The 16,620-nt window shown below is 41.9% G+C and overlaps 1 protein-coding gene across 1 annotated transcript in view; it reads left to right on the top strand.

Annotated features, from left to right (window-relative positions):
* ankrd44 (ankyrin repeat domain 44) overlaps positions 1–11,944 on the top strand; it is a 40,873-nt gene extending 28,929 nt beyond the window's left edge. The window contains 11 exon segments of the mRNA XM_039818358.1: positions 815–886; positions 1,790–1,991; positions 4,174–4,261; positions 4,370–4,487; positions 5,276–5,498; positions 6,349–6,436; positions 7,314–7,397; positions 9,242–9,387; positions 10,261–10,343; positions 10,480–10,562; positions 10,723–11,944. Of these exon segments, the coding sequence (XP_039674292.1) occupies positions 815–886; positions 1,790–1,991; positions 4,174–4,261; positions 4,370–4,487; positions 5,276–5,498; positions 6,349–6,436; positions 7,314–7,397; positions 9,242–9,387; positions 10,261–10,343; positions 10,480–10,562; positions 10,723–10,852 (1,317 nt within the window). The 3' untranslated portion in view covers positions 10,853–11,944.
* The last annotated feature ends 4,676 nt before the right edge of the window (positions 11,945–16,620 follow it).

Here is a 16,620-nt window from a genome sequence, read left to right as displayed (position 1 = left end):
CACACACACACACACACACTCTCTCACTCTCACACATACAAACACACACTCTCACGTTCACTCACTAACACACACACACACACTCTCTCACTCTCACACATTCACACACACACACATTCACACATTCACATACATACACACACTCTCACATTCACTCACTAACACACACACACACATTCACTCTCACACATTCACATACATACACACACTCTCACATTCACTCACTAACACACACACACTCTCTCACTCTCACACATTCACACACATACTAACACACACTCTCACGTTCACTCACTAACACACACACACACACACACACACACACACACACACACACACACACACACACACACACACACACACACACACACATTCACTCTCACACATTCACATACATACACACACACACTCTCACATTCACTCACTAACACACACACACACATTCACTCTCACACATTCACATTCACACACACTCTCACGCTCACTCACTAACAGACACACACACACAGACACACACACACACACACACACACACACACACACACACACACACACACACACACACACACACACTCTCTCACGCTCACAGGAAATAGTTGTATTGTGACTCAAGGCATTTTCTTTTGGCTGATCATATTTTCAAGTTTTCTGGTGTCTGCTGTTCTTGTTTCCGTTTACAAAATGCTTCAGGTTTAAATCAACAAGGAACACAGGCGCCATTTAAGTTTAATATATTGTATGAAGTAAAGTTTATATTCTATATGAGGGGGCTGTCCCTAGGTTTCATGTTGATATGTGTCGCTGTGACCTGCAGCTGCTGGACCGAGACGACAGTCACCAAGACGACCCTGAATCTCCGAACCCTCGGAGCCCGCTGCACCTCGCTGTGAGACACACACACACACACACACACACACACAAGAACTGATACCTGATAACTTTGGCGCAAAAACCAAAACAATACTTCTTTCAAAATCTGATTTTGTTTTTTTGTACACAACAGTTTTGTACATTTTACAAAAGAAGGAAAAGTTTATCATCACAGATAAGAAACTGGTGTACTCTAGAGTTTGGCAGGTTTAGAGCTTTGCTGATCAGCTGCTTTGTGATTTCTCATTCCGATCTTTAAAGTTTGGGCTTCCTCACTTCCCTGTCGTATTCTGTGTGTACGAACAGAGGCTCCGTATCAAATATTAGCATTTCAAGTAGGGCTGCTCCCTCTTAGTCGATTAGTCGACTAAGCGGTCGTTTTGGTCTTAGTCAACTTAGATTTCTTTAGTCCATTAGTCATGTTTTATGCTTTTTTTTCATGCTGAATTACTTATTTCCAAGAAACATATGAGCACATCTCTGGTAAACACAAGAATTAAGGGTTGACATTTTACCTAATAGATATCACCGTGAAACCTACTTTGATTACTTTCATTAAGGCAATTATTTGTTGTATTACACGTTTTCTGAAATGTGTTTGAAATATGCAAAGGAGGCGTTATCTTATTCAATATATGCATCCTTTTGCATGACTCTTTGCGGAGAAACTCAGATTTACAGATCTGTCGATAAAATCAACTAATCGATTAGTCGAAACAGTTGAATGAGTGTTAGTCGACTAAGAATTTCTTCAGTCGAACACAGCCCTAATTTCAAGATTTTCTTTCTGTAGATATGAAAGTGAAAAAGATTTGTTCTAGGTTGTACATCAATTCATTCTCATTTGAAATAAATGTTAACAGCAACACGCGACCAAAGAAAGTGTTTATTTTTTTTGAAAGAGTGTCTGTCTCTGCAGGCGTACCACGGCCACGCTCAGGCCCTGGAGGTGCTACTGCAGGGGGAGAGGGAGGTGGACCAGGGAGACGAGGTGGGGAGGACCCCCCTGGCCCTGGCCGCCCTCCGGGGCCACACTGAATGCGTTCACACCCTGCTCGGCCAGGGGGCGTCGCCACGCGCCACGGACACCCAGTACGGACGCAACCCCGTCCACCTGGCAGGTGGGTTCAGTTTCAATTTCACAATTCCCTCTTCCGGTTTTCTCCGTCACGTTAACATCTGTATCAACACGTGTTGTAGCTGGATATGGCCTAAAGTATTCTGTGTTGGATCCAAACATACTGTACGTTTTTGTATTTCTGTTACTCTTTCATGTGGAATTTTAGTAGTGATAGGTGGATGAAGTCTTAAAGCGTAACTCGCCAAAATGCAACCTAGCGTCTTTTTGTGAACGTACCCGAGTCTCACTTTAGTTTAAAAGCATCATTAGGACGGAAGCGGCGCTTTTATTTACCGTATATTCGGTCAAATGGCCTTTTGAACGGGAGTGCTAGGGGCACTTAGCCTAGAAATCTAGACGCACCCTAGCGGCAGCAAAAACATTTTGCAGCCAGGGTCGGTCTAGGCGCTCTCCGTCGACTTGCGAGCTGGAAAAACCAAACTCTGGTCAGGCCAATCACATCGTGTATAGAGTCGGTGGGCGGGGCTTATGGCTGCTGCTGCTGCTGGGAACAGCGGTCTTCTGGCTGGAAGACTTGGAGTTCAGCTTTTCTTTTAGAAAAGAACAAAGAACAGCACTGAAGTCATTCTTAAAAAAGGAAGATGTGTTCGGAGTTTTGCCGAAGTTTAATCTATCAACTAGCTTCGCTACCTTCCTCATTGCTCTGCCTGGTTGTAGGGCTGTCCTATTGCATGCAGAGGGAATTTGAAAGACTGTTTATTCGTTTGGATTGAGCCCTGTCAATGGCGAGTTCCCAGACCCAACATCGTGATGTGGGTCTGGCTTGTCAGGCTAAGGGGCACTACTATGATAGCATCAAAATCAAAAATTTTTAAATGCTAAGAAGGCTCGACACAACATGAGACTTTGCTCCAAGTATCACCAGGGGCTCTACACCTTAACGAAAGCATTGACAACATTGTTTGTGTACCCAGAGTTTACTAAAAAAGGTTTTGAACGACTTACTTTAGCAGTTGTTGTTGTTTCCGGGCGCTACCATCTCACCAGTCAAAACGAGTCGATATCCGAATGCGGATAAACGGACTCCATAGGAGGAAATGTCATTCTTATATGAGGCTCCTTTTCCAACTACAAGGTCAATATTGTTTTTCACTAACGACAAAACAAGAAATAATCCGTGCATTTATATGGACCTAAGCTTTAGGAGCTTTCCGTCTTTACTCTCCTCCCTGTTACGTTGCATTCGGAGATGGTAGCGCCCGGAAACAACAACAACAACTGCTAAAGTAAGTCATTCAAAACCTCTCTTTCTGGTAAACTCTGGGTACACAAACAATGTTGTCAATGCTGGAGTTCATGTGCAGAGCCCCTGGTGATACTTGGAGCAAAGTCTCATGTTGTGTCGAGCCTTCTTAGTGTTTTAAAAATGTTGATTTTGATGCTATCATAGCAGTGCCCCCTAGCACTCCCATTCAAAAGGCCATTTGACCGAAAAACGAAGATATGGTAAATCTTAAAAGTGGCGATTCTGTCCTAATTATACATATAGGTTACATTTTGGCGAGGGTTACGCTTTAATGAAACTTTCAGGCTTTCTCTCTGTTTGTGTAGAACAAAGATTTCAAAGTGTCGTGGCTTTAAACTCGGCAAGCACAGCGACATCTTCAGCCCTTCAAGACTGGAGCCAAAGCCCTACAACAACTCGCTGATTTTAGAGTTTCAATCTCATGTGTGCAATAAAAACCCACATTTTGTTATTAAATCTACAATACTCTTATTCAGAAGTGCTGCAGTAAATGCACACAATATTGTTGTGCAATGTACAGTAAAATCTATTCAAACTATCCAAAAAAACGAAAAATTTACCTTACCTCCACTGTGTGCTCATGTGTTTTAACTTTATGCTCCTGTGGCATTTTGTATGAGTTGCACTTGGAGATTAAAATATGACTTTTTATTACCCTATTACTTAGCATCAGGTGTAAATGTCCCTGTGAGTATGCGTTTCTAGTGTGTATAGAAGGTTGAATAGGTCCATATTTCTCAATTATTGTCACTTGAGCGTATCGTTTAGCTGCAAAAGTGTCAAACTGAATGACTTTCTGAAGCAGCAGCGAGTGAGGTTTGAGGATCTGACGTGTCATCATGACTATTAATAAACATTTCTGTCACTCTGTGTTCCTCCTTCTTCCTGCTGTCACGCCCTCTGTGGCTTCCTCCAGTGATGAACGGTCATACGACGTGTGTGCGCCTTCTGCTGGATGACTCGGACAGTGCCGACCTGGTAGATGCTGGTGACTCTCAGGGACAGTGAGTGGTTTGGATTTTCTTCTCCTCCTATTCAAGTTTTTGCTCAAACTGTTCCATTTTTTATTTATTTATTTTTTTACACCTCCTCTGCCTCGTCCTCGTCTGCAGGACTCCTCTGATGCTGGCGGTGGCGGGAGGACACGTGGACGCCGTGTCGCTGCTGCTGGAGCGGGAAGCCAACGTGAACCTGGCGAGTAAGCACGGCCTCACTGCACTGCACCTCGGGGTGAGCATTAGCCTTTCTTCCTTCCTTTGTGGAGGCCTGAGTGTGCCAGCAGAACACTTTTCAGTGTTTGATTATAATTAATTGATATCTTTCAGTGCACATCTAAGAATATTTATTATGAACCTCTTACAAGTCTGAATTTACTCAAATTGCAATTTCCAATAAATCTGAATTCCACGTTTTTTATCTGTTCCTTTATCACTATATTTAGTGTTACAAGTTATTTTGATGTTTTGGATTGTCAAACTGTAAATATCTGCTTACCTGTAAATCAGGTTTTTAATCTTCTATACTACAATTGTACTTCCACTTAATACTCTGTATGTGCTCTCTATGGCAACATTTAAAACACTTTACTGGAGTTCTTGCTTGTAAAAAAAAAAGTAAAATACTGCCTCGACGCAGAGGTCCAGGGTTCGAGTCCGACCTGTGACGATTTCCTGGATGTCTTCTCTCTCTCTCTCTCTCTTTCTCTCTCTCTCTTTCTCTCTCTCTTTCTCTCTTTCTCTCTCTCTTTCTCTCTCTCTCTCTCTCTCTCTCTCTCTCTCAGCTGTCCTATCGATTAAAGGCGGAAAAGACCCCAAAAAATAAATAAAAGGCCCAGATATATATATATATATATATATCTATCTATCTATCTATCTCTGGGCCTTTTAATGTGCTGTCCCCCCCTACCAGACCCTAGATAAGCAGATGACTATATATATATATATATATATATATATATATATATATATATTATTTATAAATATTTTTTTTTTTTTAACATTTTCATCTTTTGTCCCCAGCTGCTGTGTGGTCAAGAGGAGTGTATCCAGTGTCTGTTGGAGCAAGAAGCTTCCATTTTGCTGGGTGACTCTCGGGGTCGTACCGCCATCCACCTGGCCGCCGCCCGCGGTCACGCCTCGTGGCTCTGCGAGCTGCTGAGCATCGCCGGCTCCGAGCCACCGGCCCTCCCCCCGCTGAGGGACAACAGCGGCTACACACCGCTGCACTGGGCCTGCTACTACGGTCAGTGTTCATGCACCTTAAGTCTGCACGCCGCTGTTTTTCTTTCTTTTTTCATTGTTCTTTATTGAGCACTCTGATCAGGTTTCTGCTAATGTTGTGTTTATTCTAAAGTTACTAAGGATGTAACGATGCATCGTGAATCAGTACAAAAATTGCTATAAATGTGTAAAGATACAACCGGTTGAGATAAAAAAAGAAAACTGAATAGCGATGCAGTTTTTTAACAACCTAGGGCAGGGGTCTTCTAGGTTTTTTAAGCCAAGGACCCCATAACTGAAAGAGAGATGGAGCAGGGACCCCCTACTACATAAAAGGTATAAAATCAAGTTGCATATTAAATTGGGCCTACAGCAACCTGTAGGGTGGCCTAAAGTTTTTATACACATCTTTTTTGCATAGAATACTAAACTATTCAAATAGCCTAATAGTTGGTATGATTTTATAAATAATGTTTTAATGTTAAACATACATGTGGCACAGTGAATCGTTAGGATTAAGTATATGTGTATGGCCTTAGTGACTACCTTACCTATAGGCCAGTAAGCAGTGGGGATTTATATTTGCTAATATGTTGGATTCATGTTTCCGGACCCCCTGTTGAAGATCACTGACCTAGGGTGTAATCTACTTTGGATTTCACTTGTTTGACTTCGGACGTCACTACCTCTTCTTAGTATATTTATTTGAAGAGGTTTATTTTTTATTTTTTTATTTTTAAGTGGGATTTCTTTTGTTTAAAAATTGATTATTTTTATTTAATTATTTTTATTTTTTTTAAGATAAAATACAACTTAAGTTACACTTTTGATAAGAGGACACATCTGTTGTGTGTGTGTGTGTGTGTGTGTAGGTCATGAGGGGTGTGTGGAGGTTCTGCTGGAGCAGAAAGGTTGCCGCTGTATTGATGGGAACCCGTTCACCCCTCTGCACTGCGCTGTGTAAGTCACACCTGTATTGAATATTATTTATGATCACCGTTTTTGCTGCTTTTCACTGAAAAATGTCTATCGTTTTGAAAGGAGCAGCTAGATTTAAACAGATTTCATAGTAGGGCTCTAAGTAATAATTATATTCTCTATTAATTAAACGGATTCATCACTTAGTCTGTAAAGTGTCAGATGTCAGATCAAATGGTGAGAAATCACAACGTTTTGTTTGATTTGTGGGATAAAGTCCAAAATTTTTTTTATATTGTTCATTCAGTTCCGTGATATAAAACACTGAAAAAAAAGGACAGCTCATGAAGTGAAAAGAAAATGTTTTCAGTATTTAAAAGTGATATAAATAAATACTGATATTTTTTGCTCTAAGCATTGTTAACCCTTGTGTTGTCTTCCCGTTGTTGTCGACCGTGCAACTTTGTTTTTAAATTAGAACTTTTCTTTTCAACGTTTTGTCAATATTTTTAGCGTTTTGTTGATTTTTTTAAAAAACGTTTTCCTGCGGTTTTTTTTTACGTTTTTCCCGACATTTTTGTAACTTTTTTTTTTATTTTTCAAACGTTCTTTTGTCATTTTTTTTTTCAAATGCTATAAAATTGAATAGAACACTCAAATTCAATGACTTCAAGTTTTTCTTCAAGTTTTCTTTGCTTACCGCTGTATGGAACCATCCACGTTATTTTCCTTGACAATTTGTTTGAAAGAACCAAATTTCTGACATAGAAACTTTATAAATTAGGGTCAAATTTGACCCGAGGACAACAGGAGGGTTAACTCTCCTCTGGATTTCCAGTGAGCATCAACGTGAACAGCTAAAACACAGTCAAACACTTTCAAAATGTCATTCCAACACGGTTTGTTTTGAAACTCCCAGGGTGAATAATCACGAGCCGTGTGCATCGCTGCTGCTGGAGGCGATGGGTTCGGACATCGCTGGCTGCAAAGACGCCAAGGACAGGTAAGACTTGTGTGTAGTAGGGGAACGTCACCACATTTATTAAAGTACTGTACTTCATTACAAATTAAAATACTCCTACTTTATTTGAGTATCTCCATTTCATGTAAATGTATACTTGCACTCCACAACATCTGAGGTAAATATTGTACTTTTTACTCCACTACATTTGTCTGACAGCTTTTAGTTACTTTTCAGATGACAGTTTTTTTATCCCCTTCCTGTCCAGTGAAAACCACGTATCTCCAGATGTGTTGATGTTGAATGTTTGTGATAAACTGAAGGACAAAATGTTCTTTTATATGTTGAGAAAATGTTCCTTCTTCTTAACCCTTGTGTTGACTTCGGGCCACGTTGACCCGTTTTCAATTTTAGTTTTATATCAGAAAATATGGGACGTAGAAATAAGCGCTGAACATGTGTAGAAGAAAAATTAAACTGTGAAAAAAAGGCGTCAAAAAAAAATAGGTTGACAGGAAGACAAGACAAGGGTTAAGGCAAATAGTATTTAAAAAGCCTCTTGCTTGGATCAGCTGGAAAAAGCATCGTCACACAGCTGAAAACAGCTGTTTTGCTGACGCCGTGAAAAGTTTTCAATCTTTTTTAGAGATACGTGGTTCTCACAGGACAGCGGTACAAACATGATGATATAGAATATGATGCACTGCTGAAAACGCAACATACACACGAGCAGGAATACGAATCCAGAAACATCAGATAGAAGAGGAAGACACTGACAGGGAACGTTTTCTGTAACTTTCTGAAACCGACAGCCAGACATTCCCACCCATTTCACGCAGCTGTGCCCAGTGGGGAAAGTAGGCAGGGTTTGAACTTCTGTCTCAAGGACTCTTTTCTTTTTTTCTGTCTGTTACACAGCTATTTATGTCACTTTAGTGCGACTCTGTGGCTCTGTGCGCATATGTCTGCGTCTCCGTGTAGAACAGGGGTGTCGAACTCAACTTCCCTAAGGGCCACACTAGAAAATGAGAATCACATCAAGGGCCAGACATATAGTTTATTGCTTTTATGTCATGGGAAAAGTCAAATATCTTTGACTGTATTATTGCATGTTTCACGTAGTCGGCTCACTTACAGTTTGGTCGACAAAAATGACGAAGAAAATACCAAAAATGTCGAAAAAGACGTGAAAAGTGACAAAAAGTATTGTGAACCAAAATGTATATACGGTAGGGGCCGGAACAAAATTAGCAAGGGGCCGGATTTGGCCCACGGGCCTTGAGTTTGACACGTGTGGTGTAGAAGGTCTGTCAGAAATGGATTTATTTATTTTTTTTGGCCAGTTTTTTAGCAACATTTATATTACATGGTCTTAAACGTTTATCTTTTAACCGGCTTAAAGCTATAGTGAGTAGTTTCTGTCTCCCCCATGAGGAATACTAAGTAATGACAACAAAACTGTCGGCGCGTCCACATGACGCAAGCCTTCGGCGATCGATAATATCAAAAGGTTACGCATTAAGCTTTAAGGATTTTAGTTTTGTGGACGTTAAGTTGTGTTTATGGACTGTTGTCAGCGGCAATGCTGCAGAAGGCCGTCTGTAAAGTGAAACCATACACCTACAGTATGCCTGTGGGATGTGAACAGGGTAACTCCAACATACAGTTCACTTGGAGGTTAGAGGAAATAAAAAGACTGATTTAAAATGGCAGATGTCTGCGGGATGTGTGTGGGAACTGCCTACCTGCTCACTCCAAGATGAAGATCCGTATCTGTTGCCTTAGAGCTCAAAATGAATGATCAGTTAATTTGGATTTTTCGCCTAAAGCAGTAAGGTTTTGAATGTGGGACTTTTCACAGTGTGCTACCTTCCTCTCTCCTGCAGGACTCCTCTTCATGCTGCAGCGTTCTCGGGCCACGTCGACTGCGTCCAGCTGCTCCTGTCTCACGATGCGCCTGTCGATACTGTGGACCAATCGGGTCGCGACGCACTGATGATGGCGGCTGAGAAGGGCAGAGCCGGAGCCCTCGGTACGGAGAGGTTTTACTTTGCTTGTGGCTTCAACACTGCAGTGTGTTTTGGCTCGTGCCCGATGTTGTTACAGTAGGCTCGTTCGAGGTGAGCCAGGCCTGCGCAGAATCGATCAGCGGCGATCGCCGCCCAGCGCGTGCCGGTTAGATTTGTGTCCGACTTGATCTCGACTCGCTCTGACGTCACGCACACGTGGGCAACGATGACCTCACGAGACCAAGGCGGCCGCAGGTTTGAGACGCAGGCAGCGCAGTTGCTTTTCATCGACTGCAAGACCCAGGCGGACCCAGGGGCATGCTGGGAAACGCCTGGCTCTCAGCTGATCTAAGAGCTGATTATTTCAGAATCAACTCAACATGATGAAGTTTTATTCAAACTTTTTATTGATTTTGAATCTGAGGGATTGTAACTGTGATTTGTCTGATTTAAAGGCTTATTCTGTACAGAACACATGTTGTGTGGCTCATAGTTACGTTTAGAAGTCAGAGAGACTAAATCTGTTCAGATTACAGATCATCTACAGTCTGTTGTTAATTAAAATCAGCAACAGATCGCATGTAGAGCATTTTGACAGCTACTCTGTCATAATAAAAACAACTGGAGACTGTGTACAAGCTGATATATGGGTCTGATAAAATTTTATTAAATCGGACCTCAGTGTTTCTGTGACTTCCTGTTCAGCCTGAAGGCTGCTGGAAACAGCTGGAAACTGTCCCACTTGACAGCGGCTTTTTGTCACCGCCCCCCAGGTGCTGCTGCCGCCTGCTCTCGTGCACCTTACAGGCGAGGCGCAGCTCATCTCAAACGAGCCTATTGAAATGTATGTATGTTAAGTGTATGCATGATGGTTCTGATTATGTCTCGTGCTCCAGAGGTGCTGTTGACCAGCACCAGTGCCAACCTCAGTCTGAGGGACAAAGACGGCAACACCGCCCTGCATCTAGCCTGCAGTAACGTAAGTCTCCAGCCTCCATCTTATTTATTTATTTATTGTCTTGGATTCCAGGGTCTTTGTGGCTTCAAAAATCAGCAAGTAGGAATGGATGTTTTCGCCTCGGCTCTCTAAATAACCTGACCTCGCCTCTTTACAGGGAAAGGAAGACTGTGTGATGTTGATCCTGGAGAAGCTGTCGGACGCGGCCCTCATAAACGCCACAAATGCAGCGCTGCAAACGTGAGTATCTAAAACCTCTGTCCGTTCCAAAACATAGCGTATTTATAAAGATGGTACGTTTTCACTCTCTACACGGTTATCTCTCCGTACAAAATGTGGGATTCAAGGCGCACAGGAAGTCTTTTGTTAATAAAAATACAACCTTGTGTCCGTCTGTCAGCCCTCTCCACCTGGCGGCTCGTAGCGGTCTGAAGAAGGCGGTCCAGGAGCTGCTGTCCCGAGGAGCAAACGTTCAGACGGTGGATGAGAACGGTAGGGTGGACCTGGTTCCCCCCCCAGGTGCTTTATAGGCCCTAGCTGCATGCCGTGGTCGTTGGTCAGCGTGAATGTTTTCATCCTTTCCAGCATGAAGTTGACTAATGAATGATTTAAAACCAAAATAAAAAAAACAATTCCATGTGTGCTGCAAATGAATATCTTTAAAAGGGGGTTCCCGCTAGTCATGGAGTTTGTGGAATATTATGGCATTTAGACGAGAGAGTCCAGGATTTTACAAATGACACACTTCTACACCCCTTTCACCCTTTAAAGAAAACACTTTTGGGCGACAGTAGAGAGAGATGACAGGAAATGAAGGAAGAGAGAGAGAGAGAGAGTGATTAGAAATACTTAAATCAGCATTCCCCTGATTTAGCACTCAACTTCTCTAACAGTGTCAGACTCATGATAGACACTTTGAAATGACTATAAATATAATAATTGATGAAGCAGAACTAAAAAAAAAAAAAACCTTTTATATTCCACACCTACTTCCTTGTCAAAACCTGGCGCCTACATTACCCACAATGCAACTTAACCACTGACAATTCATTCAGAGATTCTTACTTACTCCACACGCTCACGTTTTCTTTCTCTCTCCTCACACAGCTCCCTCTGGAGACACTAAGACTTCCCCAAGACCTGTAAACAAACTTTAATGTGTAAAATAATTCAGGCGGTGGGTCTTTTAAGGGTTGTTGTCAGTGGGCCTGTGCAAAATAACATCTTTTCAAAATCTGACTAAATTATAAGAGTGTTTTACCTCTGGCTGGAGTGGGAACCCTGATTTAAACTGTATACAAGCTGCTTCTTTGCTTTTTATTGTATTGATGTATTTGTTGTGTAGTGAAAGACGTCCGCTGTGGTTGTCTCTGTGTGCTATTTCAGTGTACCCCCTTCATGTCAGTGTACCCCCTTCATGTCAGTGTACCCCCTTCATGTCAGTGTACCCCCTTCATGTCAGTGTACCCCCTTCATGTCTGTGTACTGTGTCAGCTGGCTGAACACTAATGGAATGCTGCTCCGTCCCTCCTTTGTCTTCTTGCTCCTGTTTCTGCTTTGCCTTCCTTGCTTCCTCCACGTCTACGTCTCGCTCTCCTCCTCTTCCTTCTTTCTATCTGCCCCCTCCCTTTGGCTCCCCCTCCCCTCTTTTTCTCTCTTCTCCGGTCTTACCTTTTCTGGCGCCTGCTGGCTGCGCTACCAGCAGAGATGACCTGGCTCCTGCTGCCGTGCGCTCCATTGCAACCAGGGCTCCCTCCCCAGGCTCCCTGCTGAGGCAGCTGCCCCACCAGGAGGGTAAAGGCCCGGTCACCGGCCCTCGGGGGCCACGCAGCCCCAGGAACCCCTCCGGACCCTCCAGCGAGGGGACCACCGAGAACGACTCGGAGGACTCGGAAACCTTCTGACCCCTCCTAAACCGACTCTCTACCCTTCTACCTCGAACTGTGCACCCGAACCTTTTACCCCGTCCCCCCTCCAGGAACGATGCAGTGTTTCAGTCTGTAGTGCCCTCTTGAGGGAGAAGGGTAGAGACTTGGTTGGGACACAGCTTGGATGTTTTGCAGTGTCTGTATCTGGTACAGCGGCACCATGCTGGGGGCCCTACAGCGCTTTTTCTTAGAGCCCTTTTTCCCAGAACAAGGAGCCGAGCAGCAAACACTGCCCCGGACGTCCTGCTGCAGCCGAGGAAGCTGCCTCACGGAGAAGAAGAATTCGATCTGGACCAGTTCTGGTTCGGGTCTGCATGCTTGTGTTAACTTACACCACGGTTAGTTCTTTCTACTCACGGGTGCTTAAATCCAACCCGACCTCGGTACTTTAGTCTCCGCATGGCATAGCAACTCGCCTCTGAGACTTATTTTGTCGTTAAAAAAAAGCCATTTGTACAAAAGTAAGTAGGCCATTAAGACCGCTAAGTGTCATTTGAATCTTTTTTTTTAATTATTTTTCTTTTTTTGTCTTGTTGTACCAAATATTTGACTTCCACGCGCAAATAATTAACGTACTGATGAACAGGTACGTAGAGCTCGTTTTTAATCGTTAACGACTGAAGCACAAATTTGGGTTTTGCGTTTCGGTGTTGATGGATTATGAATAATAATTATAATGTGGTGTTTAGTAGTTTAACCATTCGCCAGAAAAATAGACTATAACACACTGGGTACATCTTAATTACCCTAAATGCATCCACGTTTCCCTCATTTGCGCGAGGAGAGATTCAGGAAAGGCTGCGAGGAAAGTTTTTAGAGAGAAGCGATGTCGGAGGCTGAATGCATACCGGTTATTTCCACAGGCGGCAACCGTGGCGGGACACGGGATTTTAGGGCTACCAAATATATTAAGCACAAGTGTTACGTACCACCAACCCTCCACAGTTCTGGTTCTACATTGACTAACGATACACAACCATAAGAATACTTTCTCAGTATTAAACCTAGATTTTATATATCACTCCACTGCATGAATAATATCCCCTCTGCCACAGTTAGTCGGGCCAGAGGGGGATCGAGGCCTAACCCTTGTGTTGACTTCGGGTCAAATTGACCCCTTTTCAATTTTTGTTTTATATCGTAAAATATGGGACGTAGAAATAAGCGCCGAAAATGTGTAGAAGAAAAATTTTACAATTTAAAACGTTGGAAAAAGCAAAAACAAACTGAGTTTTTTTTCATGGGTTGACGGGAAGACAACACAAGCGTTAATGTTACAGGGGCGCTGCCCCCCCCCCACCCCCGTAACTGCCACTGTGCAGCAACACATTTTTATTTTTTAAATCAAGTACTTATTTGTGTCTGTAAATTAATTTATAAATTAATTATTAATAATGAAGAAGCTATTTTTAACCAGCAGATAAAAATGAGACGCTTGTTTCCCATTCCTCTTCGCTGATAAGAGAGAGTAAGGAGATTATAAAAGAGATTTGTGTCCATAACGTTACCGGATATCGCAACCCCCAAACCCTTCCTCAAGCGATCAAACAAACGATCAAATAAGGGAATTGGGATGTACCCACTGACTGAACCCAGGGGGGCAGACGTTCCTGCACCGTTCCTCGCCTCCTGTAGATCAGGAAAGCCAATGGTGACCAGTTCTAAATGTCTAAATCACACAAGCCCAGATTCTCCACATTTTTTTGTAATCACTTTTGGGTCCCGGTCAGTTCGTTGTGGTATTTATTATCTATTACACGATGGTACAAATACTGCCAGCACTTAAAATGTTGAATAACACAGGGCCTTGACCACTTTCCTCCTCCTCCTGTTCGTCTACCTACCAGCTATGTGCCATTGTCTCAAACGTGTCCAGTGCCTTGATGTCGATCCGTTTTTGTTTTGTTTTTTATATTTAACAACGAATCCTTTTGTTAGTAGATTATAATATTCTTTTAAAAGAATCACCTCACCAAAATCAATGAACCCGTGGTGGTGTTGAGCCGTGCAAGTTTGTCCAGATTTTGAGATATTTGCCTCAGATACAAAGTCAATCAATTTTATTATTTCTTTTGTGCATTTTTGCCTTTTAAATTGACAGAATACAGTCAATAGGCACAACATAGTTTTTTTGTTTTTGTTTTGGAAAGACAGATTGGTGTTGGGTTTTCATACATTTTTAATTGTAAGCAGTGGAAACGTGGAGGCAGAAATGATCTCAAAACCTGGACAAATCAAACCAAAACTATTTGCACATTTAGCTAGATGCAGTTTTTTTTTTTGCCCTTTTGGGTTAACAGATTTTTAATATGTTGACAAAAATGTGGGCGTTTATGTCGCATTGAATAACATGTTTGTGAAGAGTTTGCTTTGCGTGAGGGACCATTATCCACCTGACTTTTTTGTGAAATTATGTCTCACTCCTTGGAGGCTGCTGATATACCTTTTTTTTTTTATTGTTAACAACTCTCTCGAGAAGACCAAAATCCATCAATACTTTGACTTTCATTCCTAACGATATTTTGATAAAAAAAAAAAAAAAAAAGGTTAAATCATTTCCTAAAACAGCTGGATTAATCCACATTTGGTGCTCTAGTGAGTATTTGGGGAAACATAAACATATATCATTACCATATGTTCATGGTAATGAAGGAACATGTGGCTCATTGATGTGTTTTAATAGTTTTTGGACAATAATGGAGCTCTATGGCATAGAGAAAGAATATATATTAGGGTTTTAATACTTGGTCTTTTCGTGGGCTTTGCGGACAATAAGAAAATCACAGCGTATCTCCAGACTTCTCCTTTTAAGTTGGTTGTGCGTGAGCGTGTTAGCTTTAGGTACCGATATGAAATTGAACTGCTTTTGTATATAATGTTGGCGTAAAAGCTTTGTATGAAAACAAATCTCCATCACAGAGGACTTTTGAGTGATGTCTCCATCCTAACGTTTTTAATTTGAGTTATCTTTTCCAGACTAAAAAAAAAGTTGTGTATAAATAATAATCTTGTTTTGAATTGAGAACCCTTTTTAGCTGCAGTTAGATTGAGGTAGACGACTGATAAGCACACGTTAACAAGTGGGTTTTTTTGTCCCTGAGCTGAAGGTCTGCTGAGAGACTGAATCTGTCTGCCAGTATTATTCTTCTTCTTCTACCAGAAAATGAGCTTCACCAGTCCTGACAATCGCGATGGTCATGTCTGATGATTTTGCTACCAGTTCCTGATGCAGTACGACATGCTGAGGGCTGTTTGTCAGCTTCCATTTGTTTTATATAAATTGTACAATTATAAAAAAAAAATCAGTTTGAAGTTACTGTTGTTTTTTCCTTCTTTCAGGTGCTTCATTTTCATTCAGCATAAAAAAAAACCCAATCCTGTGTGGAAATTACATTTCTTTCCTTGGTGTTGCTTTGAAAATTCATATTCTTGCTGCTAGTTAGGACTTTCCAATTTCACTGTTTTTGCTTGTGTGGAAATCAGATTATTATTTACTGCCGTCTGCCGACAAAATAACTTTTTATTAAAAGGGAGGGAACTTGTGGTCGGCCTGTTTAATATATGAATAGTAAGTAAATAGTAAAAATGTGAAATTTGTCAGACACCTAGGCAACATCTTCAAATTGCAAATTGTGTCTAAAATATCCAATTTACACAAATTAAAGTCTCGCATTGCCAGACCTACCTCCAAAGCGCTGTGGAGTAAGGTCCGGCTACACCACACATGCGTTCTGGGATAGGAGAAAAGAAACGCTCTGGGTTGTTTGCATTTCTTTAAACCAATCACAATCGTCTTGGGCGGCGCTAAGCTCCGGGCGCAGCGACGGTGGCTCGGCAAACTGATCTCGGGGAGGAACTTGTTTTGGTGGAAAAATATAAACACCACATGCAAAATTAAATTGCCACAGCAATCCCACCAATCGGTCCCAAAACGTCCCAGTTAGAAGAAATGCCGTAAACATGTTCTTTTTAAATCTTTACAATCATTCCCAGAAGGAACCAAGCAGGCCTGCCTTGTTGCACCATCCAAATTTTCTTCAAAACTTGTCATTTGCAGCGTGCAGCTCGCTAGGGACATCACACCGGATCTCGGGCAATTATCCTGGAAATGTACTTCCGTTGAGCCAGACCACACAAATTATAAAAACGCGGCAAATCTTTACTTATGAAGCTCACAGATATGCTCAATAAATGACTTAGATTATTAATTGATCATCAAAATGTTGTCAATGAAGTGTCAGCACTCTCGTCTGGTCATCCAAATATTTGCTATACGTTGTAGTTCAGAAGAGTCTTTGCATCATATCTGATATTGATCATTTCTGCTTCAATAACCCCAACCAAAACAAACAGATACTAGCTTTAACAAA

Source organism: Perca fluviatilis, chromosome 12 (genome assembly GCF_010015445.1).
Source record: "Perca fluviatilis chromosome 12, GENO_Pfluv_1.0, whole genome shotgun sequence".
In the NCBI taxonomy this organism is placed as follows: domain Eukaryota; kingdom Metazoa; phylum Chordata; class Actinopteri; order Perciformes; family Percidae; genus Perca; species Perca fluviatilis.
Note: the sequence above shows the minus strand (reverse complement) of the source record. Positions and strands in the feature narration are given on the sequence as shown.